The sequence below is a fragment of the Xiphias gladius genome, chromosome 7 (genome assembly GCF_016859285.1).
Source record: "Xiphias gladius isolate SHS-SW01 ecotype Sanya breed wild chromosome 7, ASM1685928v1, whole genome shotgun sequence".
Lineage (NCBI taxonomy): Eukaryota > Metazoa > Chordata > Actinopteri > Istiophoriformes > Xiphiidae > Xiphias > Xiphias gladius.
The window spans coordinates 13,564,551-13,585,178 of record NC_053406.1 but is presented as its reverse complement, the minus strand read 5'-3'; the positions used below and the strand labels follow the sequence as shown (position 1 = coordinate 13,585,178).

General features: G+C 39.1%; 1 protein-coding gene across 2 annotated transcripts in view; it reads left to right on the top strand.

Moving 5' to 3' along the window:
- Positions 1-6,362, top strand: part of zgc:172282 (leucine-rich repeat and fibronectin type III domain-containing protein 1-like protein) — a 55,622-nt gene extending 49,260 nt beyond the window's left edge. The window contains exons 7-8 of one of the 2 annotated variants that reach the window (XM_040130964.1): positions 802-1,451; positions 6,313-6,362. In XM_040130964.1, the coding sequence (XP_039986898.1) occupies positions 802-1,451; positions 6,313-6,362 (700 nt within the window). Of the gene's footprint in view, positions 1-801; positions 1,452-6,309 lie in introns of both variants that reach the window. The other variant, XM_040130963.1, reaches the window with a different exon arrangement.
- Positions 6,363-20,628: the final 14,266 nt, after the last annotated feature.

Here is a 20,628-nt window from a genome sequence, read left to right as displayed (position 1 = left end):
GGTTGTCCAAATCGTTACAGGGCCAGTTTAACATTTTCTCCTTTACCTCTTGTTGTATCTCAAAACTTGATATTGCTAAAAGAGATTAAAATAAATGTTATTACGTTTATTTTTTACTTTTATTCATTTGCAATTTGGTTGATCCAGCTGTTTTAAGTAACGATTATCCTCTCTAACTGAAACGAGGCTGTCCAGATACATTTGTGTAGGCATTCATATGTATGTATCTGACTGATACTAACTTGTGTTGCAATTTGCATGGTCCATGAAAGTTTAAAAACGTATCTACGTCACATTTCTACAGGTGTGTAATTCCCTAAAATTTCCAAGTAAGTTTCCTGTAAAGGACTGCGCAATTACTAATTATATGGAATAGGAATTCTTACGAAAGAATAGCTCCATTTAAATCCAAGGAATTGTTCATTCAATAGTCATTTATTATTGGAAACTTTATTCTTCATACACATGTTGAATTGTAAGCTTGCCTGTCAATTTCACAGTTTTGCATGTTCAGCTGACCTCTGGTTCACTGTAAAAAAAAAAAAACTAGACCAAGCTGGTAATTAGTTTGAATTAATTAATTGAAAGTGTATCACTTGAACACTGGCTCTATTTTTCCTCTAATTAGTACTAAATTGTATAATTCTACCAAAAAACCCTCTTGGACACTATTAGGAACTTATTTAAAAGTTACAGACCCATAAAATAAAGTGTGGCCCTTTGTTCTACTTGATATGTATTAACTTAGGTTAAGTTATTACATTTTGTGACACTTATATCACCTTGTCTTTGCTTTGGCAGGATGATTCCATCCAGCAGCAACGACTTCCTGGTTCGGGACCTCGCTGCCGGGCGCAGCTACGATCTTTGTGTGCTGGCCGTGTTTGATGATGTCATCACATCACTGACTGCAACACGTCCTTTGGGCTGCCTGTCATTCACCACAGACACAGAGTTCAGCCAGTGTCAAGCACTGCACAGCCACTTCCTGGGTGGTACTATGATCATCATCATTGGAGGGATTATTGTTGCTTCTGTGCTGGTTTTTATCATCATCTTAATGATACGATACAAGGTTTACAGCCAACAGGGGGCAGGCCACGGAAAAGCAGCCATTGCGGCAACTGCGCCAAGGCCACAGAGCAATGGACAAGGAGGAGGCGGACAGGTCCAAGTCCTCTCTCGCTCTGCCTCAAAAATGACTGACAGTCAAGACGACCAAGTGCTAGCACCATCCCGGGCAATGTCGCCTAGCAACACCCTGAGAGACACTGTGGCACTGGTTGAGGAGGAGAGCAGTGGACGGAGCATAATGACAAGGACGGACTCCCTGGCCAATGAGGAGATGCTCTCGCCCACCAAGGCCCGCTTCTCCTCCAGGGTTGCCATTGAGATGAAAAGCAGACCACCATCTGTCGCCAAGGAGCTCACCTCTCCCAAGGAACTGGCAGGTAGTAGAGAGACAGACAGGGAGGAAGAGATAGCGGAGGCAAGCAGCATAGCATGGATGAAGCATTTCAGAGAGGTGCAAAGAAAGGCAAAAAGAAGTTGACGAATAAAGAGCAAGGGAGAACACGGGAGAACAAAAAGATACAGACAAACAGAAGGAGACTGAGGATGAGACACAGACTATGTGCAATTTAGGGTGTGAAATTGAGCGAGATAATAAGGGAGAGTGGAACAGTGAGAAACTGAGTGAGTATGAACGAGAGAACGGATAAGGGAGATGCCATTCCTGTGGAGTGGTAAGACAGTAAGAGAGACAGAGGGTGAGACACATGCTCAACCTTCCTACAGTAGTGATTTTAACCTCTGAACTCACTGATTTTTGTTTTCTGCTCTTGCCAATTACCAGGCTTCATTTCTGATAAAGGAAAGACGGCGCATGCAACTCTAAGGTTTCAAAGCAATTAGGAGGTTAAAGACACTACCGAGTTTATTTAGTCTGCCCAAGTGTGTTGTGTGTGATGCCGTGACTTGCTGCTAGAAACTGCAAATTTTGTGCCCTTTTTCCAATCGCCCATCACACCATAGCTAACCTTTTTTGTAGTTAAAGTTCCTTGTGTGTCCTCCATTAGAGTGCTAGAAAGTATAATTTAAGCATCCTGAGAAAGCTTGTTTTTCCATTAAATATAACACAACAAGAGCAGTTAAGAGTGAAAAAGTTCAGTAAAAAAATAAAGGCTATTGAAGGTTGGTTGGAATTCAACAACAGAGTGGAAGAAATCCAAGATCTTCATCCCATTTATTGAAAGTTAAAATGTCCAGTGTCTTGAGGAAGTTAAGATTTTTTTTGGTACAACAAACATTTGTTACACAGTCTAAAAGACCCTGTAAAATCTCCGGAGGGCTTTACAAAGCTTCATGCATTGCATATTAGCTTAAGTGCTCCGATGTGTGTCTATAAAAAAAATACATAAATGAAATAAGAGTAAGTTAACAACTATATATTTTGTAACAACTGTAAGCTATTCAGGCACTCTCTTCATAAAGTTAAACATTTACTGCAGTATATGTATGAGTGTTTACACAGCTGTATGCACCCAGTTCAGATTTTGCCCCCGAGGGTGCTCTCCAAGCAGTGTAAATCCAAGCAACTTGCTTTAGAGTCAGAAAGAGTGTAATGGATCCCCTCTAGGGGTAACAAAACAGAATCCCGTATAATTTAGAGGGAATTTAAATACATAATGCACAAGGCAACTGATGCAATCTCAACTATTATTAATGTATATATTGCAGAATAAGAAATTGTAAGAAGATAGGACTGTGGTGGTGGAGGGAGAAATCAGTACAACCGGTAAAAGCAGTATGTTTAGGGTACGAGGCATACCAGTAATGGCAGTAGGCAGCACAAGCACTCAGCATAAGCCAGGAGACGTAATGTTTATACAGCACTTTTATAAATATCTTCAGAATGATTAACAATGTTAAATACACAGGCAAATACTCAGAAAAAGAAAGGTAGGAAAACATTAATAAAATAACACCCAAAGAGACCCAGATGGCTTTGGACAATTGAGTCAAGATTCATGATGAAAACTTGCCTCTCTGACACCTAAAAAATTTTAAAGACCAAGTCTGTGCTGTTACTAAAGACTCATTTCTGAAGATGTTCCAGTGAGTGTAAATGACAGGCTGAAGTTGAGCACAGACAAAACTCAATTTGTTGTACCGAAATTGGTTAATTTCCAGCTTCAGAACTATTAGGACTATTTGAGCTTCAGGCTTCCATTCACTGTCTCTTGATCTCTTGCCTCTGTCTGTTCATGGATCAGCGTCTTGTGCCAGCTTGAATAAAGTATTTTGAGTTTCTACAGCGATGGCTACTGGCATACTGACAGAAAGTGGCTGTTGGAAAACTGGCGGACAGTTGGCAAGATACTGAGAAAGATAGACATTTTTTCTTGTAATAAATTATTTAGGAATGTCATTGTACATTCACAGTATCATTGCGATAGTGCAAAAAGCAATATTTATAGTATCCTTATGCCTTAACAAGCAAGATACTGATGGAAAATTGCTTTTATTTAACTCAGTCACTGCAAGCAAAGGCTATTAGATAGAAACCTACTTTTTAATGTAATCAGGCCCAACTTCTCTTGATCCAAACTTTTGAATTGACTTGCACGTGCTCACAAACGTCGCTTGAAATGCTCAATAGTGCTATAATAATAGGAATCTACGAGACCATTTGAATTTCCCTTTTGGGTAGATTTTCCCTGTACTAAGCCCATGCCAGTGCACTTCCCATTTAACACTAATCCACTCAGGAAATTGGGGTTTCATTTGAACGAATAAATGGAGACAACATTTCACATGAGTAGCTTAAACACCTGAGTCAAAATACTTTATCAGCGGCTGATATATCAATCAATTGGCCTCTGTGAGTGGGATGAAATGAGGTGTCATTGAGCCTCACGTTGCAGGCAGGGAGGAGATGAGAGCTGGATCGGTTGTCAGTTTCACATTTAGAACGCAATTAAATGTGCTGGACATTGCTCATATTACACTCTCTAATTATTGTATTAAAGAAGAGTTGTAAAGATTTGTGATGGTGTCAGGTGCTGCACTAACTAACAGGCTACCTTGGATGTTAATTGGCTTAAGATGTACTAAAACAAGTCGTTTTCCAGTTGTTTTTCTCACCTCTGAAACTACATGAGGGAAAGCTTGTGTAGTTGTAGTTCAGCAATTGTTCTGAGAGGGTTGATGGCCAAATTGGAGTTACGCAAGAGAAGGGCTGGGGAGTGCTCATTAGGGCTCTAACAGGACAGAATTTTGCTGTGATGAAGAACTTGCTCGAATTTTACTTTGTTGCAGCACTGAGGTGTCACCATATGCACAAACTCAATCATTCCCCCTATAGGCTTAATTAACAGCTCTAACCTCATCTCAGCCTTAACTGACTGAAGTGTCACTTTACCCAGGAAGAAAAAAATAGCGCTTGCCCTCATTTTGATTCCAGGATCACTGGCACTTTGAGGGCAACCTACAGTGTGGGATAACACTCGTGTTTGTACATAGGCTGTTGGGGCTTCTCAGGGTGTAGCTGTGTCAGTGATGTGTTTCACTGGTTGCTGCATTGCAGAGAAAGGCAACATTGATCTGATCAGAGAGAGCCGCAGTGAGTCAGAGCGCCTGAGGAATAGAGTAACTGACAGATATACAGAGAGAGCCCATTAAAGGCTTCCAGTTGTCAAAAATGTGACCCAACATGAAAAAATAGGCACATTGTAGCTGAAAGTTTTCCTTTTCTTTGTTTGGTTTTTGTAGACTATTTTCACATTCATAGGTATGATATGGATACAAAATTTAGAAATTTGATTTTTTTTTCTAAGTTTAAATGTCATTGATAAATATTATTTTTAATTGGGATTTTTTTTCCCTTTTTGCCTCAATTTATGAATAGGTTAATATTTTTTCAAGTCTAACTTAATGTAGTGCTGACATGCCCACTCAAGGCTCATACTTAAAGAGGTGTTGGTTTCTGTTATAATTCCTACTGGTGCTAAAGTGATCTAGTCCATTGTGAGAAATAGCAGAATTCCACATTCCTCATTTTGCAAATATGCATTTTAGTTCCAGTTAAACTGAAATTAATATGAGTTTTCCCCAGTTTAATTTACAGAAATGAAGTGGATATTTTCTGAAGTTGGTCTTTCTTAAGCACAAAGTTCTTGATCTGGCTAACTCAGACTGCTGAACTTAATATTTGTAGAGTCACATTTTTTTGCACAGAAAGAGGACTTTGGATTTTGTCCCCCATCCTTTCACAGTACAGTCGCACTAGAAGGGAATCACTCGAGGGCCCATGTGGCAGGATACAGCAACCAACTCGTACGTATAAGAACACTGAGAACACTAAGACTGACTTGAAAAAAATCTCAACCTATCCCTTAATTACAAATCAATTAATTTTCAATCAGGATTAGCAGCAATTATATGCATGATACAAACATATTATGATTATGTCAAGCAAAGTACTATTAATTCAAGAACAACCAACCAAACACTCAATGTGCAATGTATTAATCACATTGTGGGGCAAAAAAGTCATATTTTGGGGGAAAAACCATCCCCACAGGGTAAACCATTCATTTTAAGTGGTTAAGACTTACATTTAGCTTAAGTTTAGGGCAAGCCTCCAGGTTATTAATGCACAATACAATAAAATGTCGTCACATGTGACAAAAACAATTGATGTGCGTGTGCTTGTAAGCTCAGGGCCAACCAGCAAAACCCTGCAGGTCTGTGCATACATTTGTGTGTTGCTGTGTACAAGGTTTTACTTCCTTGAGCCAGTGCACGTTCCCACAAGGTTAGGCAGCTTAGAAAAATAGTCCAGGATAACACAAAAATGTGTGTGATTTTGTGTGAAGTACAAGTGTGTGTTCTCCCCATGGCCAATCTATGACCCTGTAGCCTGTCTGTCCTTCGTGTATTTTAATCTATCATCACTCCTTTCAGTGTCGTCCCATATGCCCAGCCTCATTCTTCACCGGCGTCTGTCTCTCCAAATTCATCTCTCCGAAATTCCCTCTCTCTTCCCATCCTGCTGCGTTTCTCAAGCTCTCTCAGTCCCTTTCTCCAGTCTTTCTTCTTTACCCACTTTCTGACTATCATGCTGTTTTGCTTCCTCTCTCCCCCATTTTTTCTCTACTGCTTAGCTGTATCTATGTCAGTGTTTTTCCTCTGTTTATTGTTTCTCTCCATGTCTCTCTCACTCTTTTGCTGCTCCTGGCTCTGTTCCCTTCTCTCTTTCTCCATTTCCCTCCTCTCTCTCTCTCTCTATCTCTGGGACACCTCCAGCAGCAGACGACAGGCGGCCTCGTAGTGTCGAATGGAGAGACTTTAAGATCTGATGGTCTCTTGGCCTCACAAAGAGATTGCTGCACACAATGAGTAAAGACTGGCACTAAACACTAAGAACTCCCTGAATGTTTTTTCCTATAGTACTCCCGCAATTTCTCCCTTCCTGTCACCCTGTGTCACCTGTCTGTCCCTACTGCAGCCTCACTCCTGTGTAACATGTTGCCATCTGACTCCTTTTGGGGGTTTCTTGTTTTCTGGTCAGGTCAGTTCACACAAATAACAAAACATTTTTTTTGTTATTTTCCTCTATTTGTGCTGAGGTTTTGAGATATCCATCCCTGAGATTCCTGCCTTTACCCTTATACAATGAAGTAAAATGGAACTTCATCTGTGGTGCTCATAGCATAAAAAAATTACCAGAGCTGCAACAATTAGTTGATTAAACATTTAACTGATGAATCAATTGATCTTCATTTTTGAAGTAAAAATGTCAACCATTCCCCAGTTTCAGCATCTCAAATGAAAAGATTTGCTGCTTTCCCTTCCCATATAAGACAGTAAACTGAATATCTCTGAGTTTCGGACTGTTGGTCACATAAAACAAACAATCTGAATGTGTCTCCATTGGCTCTGAGAAAGAATGAATCATCACCTGATTAATTAATGATGCAACAAAAAAAAAAATTGGAGCACTGATGAAGTCTCTCAAAGTGAACGTTTTTCATTGAAATCACTGCATACTGAAGAAAAGGTTCCTATGAAAACTGTTGTGGTATTCTCAGGATTGAGCAGAGTAATACGAACTCTGATTCTAAAAGAAAGGTGGATTTCTGCAGTTTGTCTATGAGCAACACAAGCAATTCCCTTCAACTTTATTATTTTGGAGTTGACACAGGGATTTCAGAGATGATAATCTCAAAATCTGGGCCCATTATACCCACTGTATGACAGAACTATCTGCATGTTTAGATACCACTAGAGGAAGTGACGTTTGTAATGTGGGTGGACCTGATCCTTTAATTTCCTTTATTTCCATCTTGCAGTCTGTTTCATTTGTCCGTGAAAATTTACTTTTTTTCTTCTCCTGTTTTCTGGTCACCTTTCTATCTGTAGTGATACCGATTGATTGTATAGTTCTGACTCTTTCATCTGAGGTCTGCCTTCTTATTTCTATTATTCACTTGTTTTCTTTTTTCTTTTTTAACAATACCTGTCTTTTTGTTCTTTTTCCTCTAATATAACCTGACTTGTTTTCCCCCATCTTTTTGTCCTTTTTTTCTTGATTATCCTAATTGTATTCCTTTTCAATACCCCTTCTCTCGCCTCTCTCGTCCCTACCTTCCCTTCGTCTACTTTCTGCTGGCATATCCTCTTTCTCTAATGTTTCATTTGTATATACCATTTCTAACCCGTATTATGTCTCCTTCCTCTCCCTGTCTGTTTTTAATTTACAGTACCTTTGCCTATCTAGTTATTTGCGTTATTTCTTATGTCCTTTCTATCCATCTCTTCACAACTCACTCTGCGAACCTTCTCCTCTCTCCTCGCTGCACCCCCCACCCCATCTCCTTCATCCATCTGCATGGTACAAAGTGATGGAGGAGAAGAGTGGAGAGGAAAGGAGGATGATGGAGGAGAAGACAGTGGAGATGTGCAGTGGTTGTGATGGATGAATACAGGCCGAGGCATTAAGAAGACTGTGCTTCATTCTTAAACTGACACAATGAGCACTGGCTGTACATGAACGCAGTTAAGAAATATTCCTTCTGACAAATACAGTTAAGAAATGCCCTCCTGACAAACATACAAATTACAAGTAACAGCTGCGGCAATATACTGACACAACTAGTACAGCTTCATCACTATACAGCAGATACACTCTTAAGCAGCTCTCACAAAGGAAAAAAAAAAAACTGATGCTAAGACGTTACAAAGTTAAGAAATGGAATTGAATTTTTCTATAGGACATTTGAAAACCTTTTTGCTATATAAAAAGAAACCTTTATAAAAACTTAATGCTTTCAGTGGCATTTGGATATGAAGCCAGACATGTCATTGCATCTTTTAAACCTCAAAAAAGAAAGAAAAAAAACCCTGACTAAACAAGCTGAACATTCTGAATTGTGAGCCACTTCTTTTTCATTTGCTTGGCTTCAAGACAAGACTGATGTTACCACAAAAAGGCTTGGCTTCAAGACAAGACTGATGTTACCACAAAGTCAGGAAAAAAAACCCATTACACCTTTACTTCCTACAGTTTCATCTTGTTTAATTTTGTTCTGTTTTCCCTTGGGAGGTAATATAGTCAGAAAAAAATACAAAGGTTTTCTCTGTGAATATTAGCTTTTCTCTAACTTTTCAGTCAAGAGAGAACTCATGAAAACAAATGAAACAGTCTCCTCAGAGAATTTTAAAAATCAAGCCTGTGGGTAGGATCAAGTCTAGTTCAACTAGAGACACTAAACAACAGAAGTTAAACCTCCTTAAAGATTTATTATGTCTTGATTATTATATTCTTAATACTGTCCTAACAGGTGTATCTCAGATGTCACAGGTGTTAAATTGTGTCTTCTAGATCTCTTCTGCTCAACATTTTGTTGCCAGAACCTTGGTTTTCTATCCTTTTGTCAGATCCCTGATTTTTCTTTTTTTGACATCCCCGTTCCAAATATTCCCTTTTAGAACATAGGTGATGCCCCTGCTGCCCTTTCCCTTAATGTCATTTCCCTTGTAGTCTTATGCAGTATTTTTGCTGTTCTATTTTCAAACCTGTGTGTTCTTGCTTTCCTGTTTCCTAGAGCCCTGATGTTGCTGTTCTGAGTGGCAGATGTGGAGAATGATGAAAGCTGGTGAAAACTCTGAAGAAAAAAAAAAAAAAGGCCCTACAGCTCCTGTCCCAATATCTCCCATTTACTGTACCCATTACTTTGTTTCCACGAATATCATTGGGTTATAGACCTGTACTGTCTGGTTTACTTTAAACTGCTTATCCTGGTTCTCATGTCTAAAATGGACAGCCAATCGTATGAAGGCCCGGTGTCTGCTTGGCTGACGATTGGCCAGTTAATGCGTGTGTCTTTATGATCACTTTTAAAAGGAGCGGCACTCGTTAAATGCTGAATTTTCCACTTTGAAACATCTGGATCAGTGTGGAAATTGATAAAGTGGGTATAGGATAACATAAAGAGGCATATAGGTATGTCTCAAAACAACAACAAAAAAACAAAACAAACAAAAAAAAATGGACAGAAAATATGACTGAACTTCTCACCACCTGGAGCAGCATCAACATGCACGGACAGATACTGAGTGGATGGTAGAAAACAGACTGTAAATGAGTGTCTAACCAGTAGAAACTGGATACCTAGATAAAACACTGGACCTGGAAATACAAAATGGTAGACTGCACGGAAAGAAAGGGAATAAAATTATACAGGAAAGTGTCTGGATGCGTCGGGTTTTGGATATTAACAGATGTAAAACAATAATGGCTCACTATGTCTGCAACTAATCATAAGGGACTCTTAACACGACTGGTTCTAAGTGGCTCCACTTTATTAATCCATGAGGAACAATGCAATTCTGCTGAACTGAGCTGAGCTAAGCCGATCCCAGCTGGGTTGAACTGGAGCTGGATCTTAACCATGTTATTTCTCAATCGAAAGTCTCTGGAAGGCGCATACAGTATATGAGGAAACCTGAAGTGAACTGGTTTGACTTGGACAGAACTGAACAACCCCGGACCCTTTGAAGCCTGACCTGGAGTTGTACACTGGTAATGGATTAAGACTGCGCAGTGGTCTGAGGAAGACTAAACCGGACCAGACCAGACAGGCCTGTTACCTATTGGTCTAGCCTGTGTACTCCTCTGCTCTGGTCCATTATCTACTGCTTTCCACTGGATGTGACCGGTGAGGACCTTAACCAGCCTCTCTCCCATGTCTCCAGCCCCACTTAAACAGGTGAGTAATCTGCTGATTAGCTCATTAACCTAATCAAAAAAGCAGCCAAATGAGAAGTTCTCTCACCCAAAGACACGGGCTCACTAATTAGTGAGACATACGGTAACACACAGGCAGTCACCTTGGCCATCCACCAATTCTGGGTCCTGCCCCATGGTTTAAAACATTCTTACACTCTGCAGTGTCTCCTCCTGCCGAGAGTGGTGTGTAACCTAATGAGGGCAGCACTTTAACGAGCGCCATCTAATTGTTGTCAGGTAGACTATCAGAGAGCCACCCTGGCTAAATGATCTGCTTCGTTACTACTCTCCACTGACTATATGAAAACAGGTGACAGGAAATGACCCCCCCCCTCCGGTTTGTTTCTTGCTCTTTTAGTGTCTGAGTAACTCCTTGCAGTATTTCATACATTTCATCTCTCTCTCTTTCCCTCTCTGTCCATCAGATGTCTCTTGGTTTTTTTTCCTGCCTGCCTCAGGCAGTGATTGAATACTGGTGGAGAATATAATATGCTAGAAGAGGATGTGGTCATGAGCTAACACCACAGCCTCAGGGATGAACTCTGTACAAGCAGGGGTCAGCAATATCTCTTTAGTCATGGACAGAAACTGATGTCTGATGCTGGAGACATTTTCATCCACAGAATGAAATTACACTTTTATCAGAGGTAATCAATAGCATATTCTGTTAAGTGGTCAAATTTCAGAAACTTAGCTCCTCATGGATGGAGAACTGCTGAAATCTATTCCAAAAAAAATAGATGTCCCATTACTACATGGAAGTGGGTGGAAATGAAAAACCAGCACCGCAGAGTTTTTTTGAACGGTCACACACCTCGGATCCTCCCATCAAATGAAACGGTTTCTCTCCCCAAATTATAGACCATTTACAATTTGAATTGCCCCTTGTCATGTTATGTTCCTGGTACCCATAGTGTTCAAACAGGTATTAATCAAACAACAATTCCAGTGCGCTCTACTGAGAATAAATGGACGAACTGTCTCAATAACTTGCTTATTAAGGATTCCTACAAAGTTCATTCTAATGCAATTACTGTATTCACAAAACTATAATATGCTTTTAAGATTCTGGTATAATTACCATGAAATACAATTATCATTCATTACTCTCATTTAGGGCTGTTCGCCTTACTTGTCAACAAACAATAATTTCCTCCGATAGCGGTTCTGATTAGCACAAAACCTGAGTGATGATTCATTTTCTATTTCCATTATGATTTTGAATTTACTTAATGTTACAAAAAAAATGAACTTACTTACTGTTCAGAGATAATTGATTTTTCTTTTAACTTAGAATGAGAATGTACTAAGGTGAGAAACATAACAAGTCTGTTCTGTGGGTTCAACAGATCTCCACATTACCTCCTGTCCCAAGCAAATAAAACTTACAAACATACAACATAAGAAAGTATAGAAAGTTTTATCATTTTAGATTTTTTTTAGTTGGTAATTTCATGGACAGCATCCTACTATACTAGTAGCAACTCTAACATTCAAAGGGCAAGTTAAAGAGTGATAAAACTGTGATTTTGTCTTGTTTTGACTAGACAGTGCACCAAAGATGTTATTTCTCCAGTAAGTGATGGTTACAAGATAACTACACGGTGTTGCGGGGATAAACAGTGATGATAACTGTATACAGATTTAACTTGGATTTCAATACACTAAGTTACGCAAACACTTTCTTTGTTTTTTCAGTAATAATAGCAACATATTACTCAGTCTTCTTGATCCTGTACAAAGACACAAGGACCAGAGTGGCTGTTAAGGGCACTTTTAACATATACCCTTTTAATAACAACATTAGCATGTATATGCAGGTTTTTAAGACTCAAGTAAACCCGCTAAAAAAAAGGTGATTGACTCCTTTTCCATTGCATTCCATTCCATTCAACATCACAAACGCACCGGAAAACAGGGTTAGTAAACAGTAGAAAGCAGCTTGGAGGCCAGTGACTATGTTACGATAGTTACTTTTTTATATCTTTTACTTCAGTCTCTTCAAACTCAACGCCGACTGAATGATGTTTGAGCCATGCTTGATCGGAGACGTGTGGACGGATTTGTGACTGAGATTGCACATAGACTGTGGAAATCAATAAATGTTCCTGGCATAAATTTCCATCACTGCCAACCAGAGCTGGAGCCAATAAGTACTTATAACTACTGCAGAGCCATTTGACCTGAGAATGAATGACAATTGCACCCTTGCCCACTGAAGACAAAAGCCTGATGTTAGTGGGTGTGAAAAGGGGCTATAGTTACCTCTGGTTTGCACCTATGAATGTGCAACAGTGCAACACACACACACACGAACACACAAACACACACTAGTATGAGTATGAGTATGATTGCACATGTCACACACTATAAGGTGTTTACACAAACAAACATTTCCTCTCTCTTATGTTGCTGGTGATTGTTTGAGCCATCTTGTCGAATTCTTACATGTGCGCAGACACACAGCAGAGAGAGCGAGAGAGATAACATGAAACAAGTACACAAACTAAAAGCATGATATAAAAATAGATCCCATATGAAGAAAATAGCTCTGTATAGTGCACTCAGTTGTGCTCAAAAGTCAAAGGAATATTCCTATCTATCTTCTACCTTTATCTTAGTCATTAGATTCTCTGGTTGCAGTTGTTGTTTTCATTCACATAAAAAGTTTAGATGGATCGTACGCTGTTTTTTTTAATTTTTTGACTGAGCGACAAGACTCTTACTCCACATCACAAAATGATGGTATATTTTGTTGGAGGGGGTAAGAGGCAATAAGAGAACAGGTGGAAAAAACATTTGGTTTCTGTCATCTGTGCTGTTACGAACAATATGCTTGTCAAATCAAGGAGAAATTCATTCAATTCCAACTTTTTAGAAAAGTTAGAAATGTTAGACTCATCTGCACTGTAAAATTTTTCAAACCCTGCCCTATCAGGGCAGGTTACTCTAATACAACATTTTATTCTGTTTGCATCATATGTATCCATACGGGAAAACACGTCAAAAATAAGTAATCTCCAGAAATAAATCCCTCTCTTTTTCTCAGTAATATAAGCCGAGGAACCTTGCTAGATGCTAGATGCAAGGTTCCTCCTTCATCATCGTCACCGTAGTGACGATGATGAATGAATGAAACATGCTGCTCACTCCTCCCTGACACTGTTCATTCCTCTTTCCTCCTCCTTTTCTGTGGTCAAGTGTAGTGGTCATCAAGGTACAATAAGAGCTTATTATCTTGTCTGAATTATAATTAGAATTTATTAAAGTTTCAGTTAGTATGATCCTTTTGTACTGTCTAGGCTCTGGAGGGAAAACACTTGAAGGAATGGTTTGACTTTTTGGAAAATGCACTTATCCACTGTCTTGCTGAGAGTTAGATAAGAAGATTAATACAACACTCATATTTGTTTGTCATGTTTGTTAAATATGCAGCTACAGCCAGCAGCTGGTTAGCTTAGCTTATCATGTGACAGGAAACAGGGGGGAACAGGTAGTCTGGCTCGGTCCAACGGTAACAAAACATCCTACCATCTCACTAATTAACACATTATATCTCATTAGTTTAATTCATACACAAACACAAATGTAAAAATGTCAACTTGGCATTCTCCAGAGGCTAAGTGTTGGACTATTTTCTTCGCCAGGCCCAGGAATTCACTGCCAAGATAACTGTTTCCCTGTATAAGGTCTTTACGCTAAGATCAACTAACCAGCTGCTGGCTGTAGCATTATAAATTTAACTGGCAAATATGAGACTGGTATATGCATATTTCTCCTCATTTAAGAGAGTAAAAATGTGCTAGTTCAAACAAAGTTGAACTGAAAAGTAATTCATGCAACCTATACAGCCTAATGCCACTGTAATCCGCGCAGGTCTGGAATTATCCTGGAAAGTATGAGCCTCTGGTAGGTCAACAGGATAGCAACAGGTCAAGCTGAGAGTGAATTTTAAGATCGCCATCTGCTGGACCACAAAGTAAACTAGTTTACGCAGTCTGTTGCAGTTAAACAATGCATGTGAACAGTAACATGGTCTTGTTCCACTTGATGTAACAGTTTCCACCAGTGGCCATTTTGCAGCAGCAACCACTGGGTTACAGAGGCTAAAACGTCACAGTGAGCAACACATAGACTGTGACTTTTATTACAACCTTAATGTAGGGGAGAGGCAGTGTGCGTGCCAAACTAGTACTTCATTTCAAGCTGCATGTCACATCTGGTGGCTGATACGGGAGTGATGTAGCTAGACATAGACATGCATACATTAACGCATTTGTAAAAAACTGTCTATACAAATGTAGCTCAGACACACACACAAGCAATTACATTTAAATATTATCTGTATTTAAGTGAAAGTCCTAAAAAGTACTGAGTTCTTCGACACATCACATCTAGATCCTGCACTCATGACACGACTTTCCAGCTGTGTGAGTGAGAGAAGATTCAAAAGAAGAAAAGGGGAAAACACATGTGGAGCCTATATGGAAAGAGAGAGTGCATCTCCCTGCAGTATAAATGCGTGTGTGTGTGTGTCTGTCTGTGTGTGTGCACCCTATTGTTGGCTGACCTGTAGTGATATAAGAAGAGTGTCCAACAAGTGCATGACAAGGTGAATAATGGCTGTGGTAACAGGGTAAAGAGAAAGAAAAAAAAAGGGATGGGAAGAGAAGATAAAAGTGAAAATGAGGTGTAGAGGGACGCAGGAAGCAGGGAGAATAAGAGAAAACTGAAGGAAGGATGGATGGAACAGGTTCAGATGCAAATGTACTACGAGGCGGGGGGAGAGGAAAAAAGTGAGAATATGGGGAAGAAATGATAAAAATAGATTAAACAAGGAAGTGAAAGGAACAGGGGAGGGGTAGGGCTCAGTGAGATATTTCAAAATTTGCATATATGTGCTTGTTCAGTGTAGGCTGACATGGTCTTCTGGTATGTAAGGATGCCCCAGCGATGATCTTATCATGCCAATATGGCTTCTTGAATTTAACTGTTAGGGAGAAGAGCAAAATAGGGGAGAGAGGCCGTACAAGATAAGCAGCTTTATAAATAAGAGGACGTAGAAGAGAAAGGGAAAAAGACAAGAATTAAAAAGGAGGAAGAGGAGAACGAGGAGATGAGATGTGAAGACAGCGGGCAAGAGTGAGGAAGGAGGTGGAGAGGTAGAAGAAAAGGAATAGAGGGGAAAACAGAAGGAGAAGAGTGAGATATGGGATGTGTGGAGGACTCCTCAGTGTGTTTTGAGGTCCAGATGTATTTGGCTGGGAGGTGTCTTTGGTCCCTCACAAGGAAAACATGTTACAATGAATAACAGATGACACAACACATACACACAAACAAATTACAGGTTTTTTTAGTTTTCATAACAGGGTTATACAGTCAATAGCCTTAATAGTTATATACCACTTCAATGCAGATGTGCTCATCAGAACGAATAAGACAACACAGAAACTTTTCATGGAGGCATTCAGTGACCTCCCATTGATGCATGTATGTTTATGAGGACAGTATGAATTTATTGAGAACGTTTTAATGCTTCAGCATGAATGAGTGCGTCCCTCTTTCAAATCTATACAGCGGATGGATTCATGTGTCAGTCATGCTAAAGAGTTGACATTTCTGCCAGCTGCCCGCCCAGGAAAAGCATCTGGAAAGCTGTGAATACTCATCTACCCTAAAACAATCATGGGGAAAAAAAATGCAGCTGTGTTTGGCAATATTGTTCAGCAAATTTTTAGCCTTGGACTATAGAATTTTAAAAGCCAGTGTTTTGTATGGAAACAATTAAACACCAATGGGATTTGCTCTGCAAAAGATCTTTCTCTCAGTGTCAGTTATTGAAGGTCAGTGGCACAGCATATTGAGCTGGTTAAAAGCACTGCTGTTGTTTTGTGTATTCAATAAAAGTCTACAGCCCCACACCCTTATATCATCAAACAGAGTGATTTCGAATATCAATTTTAATGCAAAAACAAAAACATTAACAGCGATGATTTTACTCTTACATGACACCCAATTTGGAATATTACTTAAGCGTACCAATGCTTTTACACTGCTCTCAGTAAATCTACATAATATCTTAATCATAAAACTAATACTTTAATGATGAAACACGGGTGAATTTACTGGTGGTTTTTCTTCTTCAATTATAGCACATCTGTTAGACACATGAAGACCTCAGCACTGAAACTGATTTAAACCTCGGCTTTAGGACAGAAGAATAATCGTGAATAGGCACTGAGAGCGTGTGATGCAGTGTTTCTATTTATAACTATGTTAAAATTTAAACACGATAGCAACCGAAACTGGCTGACATTTAGTGATACACAGACTTGTAAAAGTCACTCGTGTTGCAAGTCAGAATAGTGTGTGTGTGTGTGTGTGTGTGTGTGTGTGTGTGTGTGTGTGTGTGTGTGTGTGTGTGTGTGTGTGTTTGTGTGTGTGTGTGTGTGTGTGGTGAGCTATTATTGAATATCAAAGATTTACCAGCTTTACCTGAATCTGATCAGCAGCACAGAATTGGCACTGTTCGATGCATGGTACACCTTCAGGATACAGATGCAAACAAATGAGAAAAAAAAAAAAAAAAAAAAAAAAAAGAAAAGGAACAAAGGGGGTAGCACTATTCAGCAGGTAACAAAATGACACAATAACTATAGACATTTACATATAAATAGCTACAGTTGTGTTTTCCCAATACTATCTGTAAACTGTATTTCAGGGATGAAAATTTGCAAGGTTGTAATTGCACAGTGCAGTAGTGTACTTTCCAACAGGGACCCAGTATACAGAGTAGTGATTAAAGTGAGTAAAAGGTACGTTTAATCCCAAGCATTTCCACACACAGTTTCAATAATGTTCACAGTTTTACCGGATATTTGTCACCTTTTAAAGTCTCATAATTAAATCCTACTTTTAAGGTGCTTTTTATGCCTCAGTGCCTTACAAGTGACACGTAATGTAGTGTATGGCAGTGCAAGCATTCAAACAACTTTCGACTGGAGGGACTTGGAGTTAGCACCATTCCATTTATGTCTCTCAGCAGAGACTAATTTCCCTTTGCAGGCAGGAAAGTAAATAGGACTGTTGTTGGATTAAAATCTTGTGCAGGTTTATGGTTTTAGCTTCAAATCGCCCTTCGGCTGTTATATTGGCAGCTTTACACTGAAAATGCTGATGCAGTATATTTGTATTGGGAGAGAATGAGATGACGTGTGATTGAATAGGGCCGAATTTGGAGTCTTTTTCGTTGTTATAAACATAATGTGCTTTGTAATGCCCAATCGGTTTACTGGCGGATTCAAAGCTTTACACAAATAATGTTGTCAGGGCTAACAGAGCGAAGGTTAGTATTGAGAAACAAGGTTTTGCTTTAAAATGTTGGGCTGAACAAAGCCCTGGAGTCAGTGGGTTTTGGTCGGGTTTTTTTGTTTTTTGTTTTTTATTGTTGCTGCTAAATGCTCCCTTTATTACAGTGTTGTGTTGCCATGAAAGGTTAGGCTTGGCATCTTGTTTTTCTTGTTTAGACTGGGTTATAGAAAGAGGTTTCTTGGTTTATTTTGTCAATACATGGTAAAAGTTTGTTTTGCATTAAATATTAGATTTGACACTATAAGTTTTCTAGGGGATTCCTTTTTGGTAGTTTGCATCTGTTCAACTATAAATGCAGCAGCTTGGACTAACCGCTAAATGCCTTTCTACTTTACATTTCAAATAATGTATCAGCTGCTTTAAATAAAACAAAAATGCACATGGGAATGCCATATAATGCTAAACAATGCTTTATTCTGGCCATATACCCTTGGGATTGCCATTTGAGATGTAGATCTTTGCTAAAGTTTAGCTATGAAACCACGTTGGTGTCATTTTATCCGTGTCCAGACAGAACTAGATGTCTTTTAAGTGATCATTAGTGGAAGTTCAGGTATGATTAAAATATACAGGTATGTCAGATGAAATTGTGGTTCACATTAATGTGTAGGCAGTAATCAGAGAGTGCTTTCCTGTCTCTTTGTCATTACAATTCATGTAAATATTGGAGTGTATTAGGATGGGCTGGTAGTGGTTTAATCACCTGGACCAACACTTAATGGAATTCATGTTCATTTTACAGAGAGGAAGAAGAGTGCATATCTCAAAGGACATTATCCGTTGGTTCAAACCTATTGGATCTAGTTTACGTGTAAGGACTGATCTGACATGCTACAACAACATCACAATCCAGCACTGTGTGTAACATTGAAAGGTGAAAGAAGTGTGTGTGTGTGTGGGGGGGGGCTATAGGGAACAATGCCTAATTAATTGTTGTGAATCAGTTATTAAATAAGGCCAGTTTCCACAGTTGATAACCTGTCTCACCATAAAAGAAAAAAACCTGCTCATGGCTATGGCAGCTTTGACAGACGGTGGTACTTGTCTCCTTTAAATGTGATCTACAAGGAATCTGTGCTTGATGATTTGCTAACACAGCTAACATTGCATTGTGTTGAAGCAAGCTGAGCCAAGTTCATCCTGTGATTTTTTTTTTTTTTTGGTTGGAGCACTCTGGGTTGGCACTGGCCACTGTGCCAGTGCAACAGTCTCATTAAATCAATAAGGGGACTGCAATTTTTTCCATGCAACACTAAGGCCGTGTTCAGACAGACTTTTACTCTGCTTAAAAAAAAAACCCAGCCCTTGTCATACGTTTGGTAGGGGGAAGTGTGCAACTGTTCCTGCAACGCAACGTGACCTCATCCAGCCGGGTGCTGCACTGGCCATTCATGTACATGCAAAGCGTGCATTCCTGGTATATGTTTACCTGAAGATAGTCACAACAAAAAATAAAACAGTTAACCACCGTTAACCCTGAACCTTCCAGAGTGGTAAAATCATGTCTGAGTATCACAAACCTCTATGCTGTGTTTTGTCATCTAATAAGTGTTTAAACACAATAATGTGTTCCTGGACATCCCAATTATAAATATATTACACTGGTACAAAACACCCCCACCGACATAACCCCCTGTAAAATTTTTAATGGGCAAATGTCCATGTGAATACAGCCTGGTCTGAAATGGCCAAGAAGCATTGTTTACACAGTTCAAGTATGATTTTTGCACCATCCAACCGCACTTTTTGGTAGAGAGGCGCAGATGAAGTTGTGTTTACAATTAAATTTTAGTGATCATTTTGGCATGAAAATACGCTAGCACTCTAGCTGTGGAGGAATTTTTATTGCAAATATAAGCGCACAGATGTTTTCGTTAATTTTGAATTACAAAGACACACACACACACACACACACACACACACACACACACACACACACACACACACACACACACATTGATATGGCTCAAAACTGGACCCTTAGTTGTATTAATGAAGAGACTGTGATGGCATAGATTAATGAATGACTGTTACCAACAATCATCTACATGTGCTGGTATAATGTAGTAAAGACTCCTTTCCTTTTCAGAGGTGATGAATAGCAGAGAACAATACCCCAAGTACAATTTCCTATGGTTAATCAAAAAACATATTCTGTCATGTGAACAGTGTCATTATGGGTCATTAATTGGTACATGCAAACATACTCAAATTATATAATATATTAAAAGGATGCAACAATTTTAATCACTGAAGTAAACAAAAATGTAGCTGTAGATGTAATTATAATCCTAAAACAGATATGTGCCCCTCAATACTTACAGAGGTTTTTCAGTGTATCCTAAAATGTAAATCTACCTTTAAAAATGGACATCGTGTGCCCTTAAAGGCATTTTTTGAGTGGGGTTGTGCTGTATATTTGTGCTCTGGGACTCTGAGCCACCCTAAGAGGAGCAGATTGTTCCTTGGTAAAAGCTCTAATGTGCTGACTTTTGCATTGTAAAACAGTAACTTTTAATTATACCTGTATAGCAGTTGACTTGTACAGGATGTAAAGCTTCTGACCCAAAGTTCACTGCTTACTCTGAACTTTTGTGTAATGGGGTCAGAAAGTGATGTCTTTTTTTTTTTTTTTTTTTTAATTATAAACGGTAAACTCCCACGTGTGATTGGGGCGCATGTTTTTTAAGTCTTTAAAGTTTTTAAAATTCACTGTAATTGGACTGATATTTTGAAATGGTTTTGATTGTTCAGTAATTTCTATATTACTGTCTGTCATTCTCCTTTTTATGAGTGTCTCCCATTCTAACACAATTTACCAACTTGTTCCCATTAGGTACATAGATACTGTAAAAAAAAAAAAAAAAAAATCAGGATTTTGTTTGTCATTTGGTGTTACACTGGAGAGCTGCTGGAGGCATTTGTTTTGACTATTTATTTATTTTTTCACCAATAACATTGAA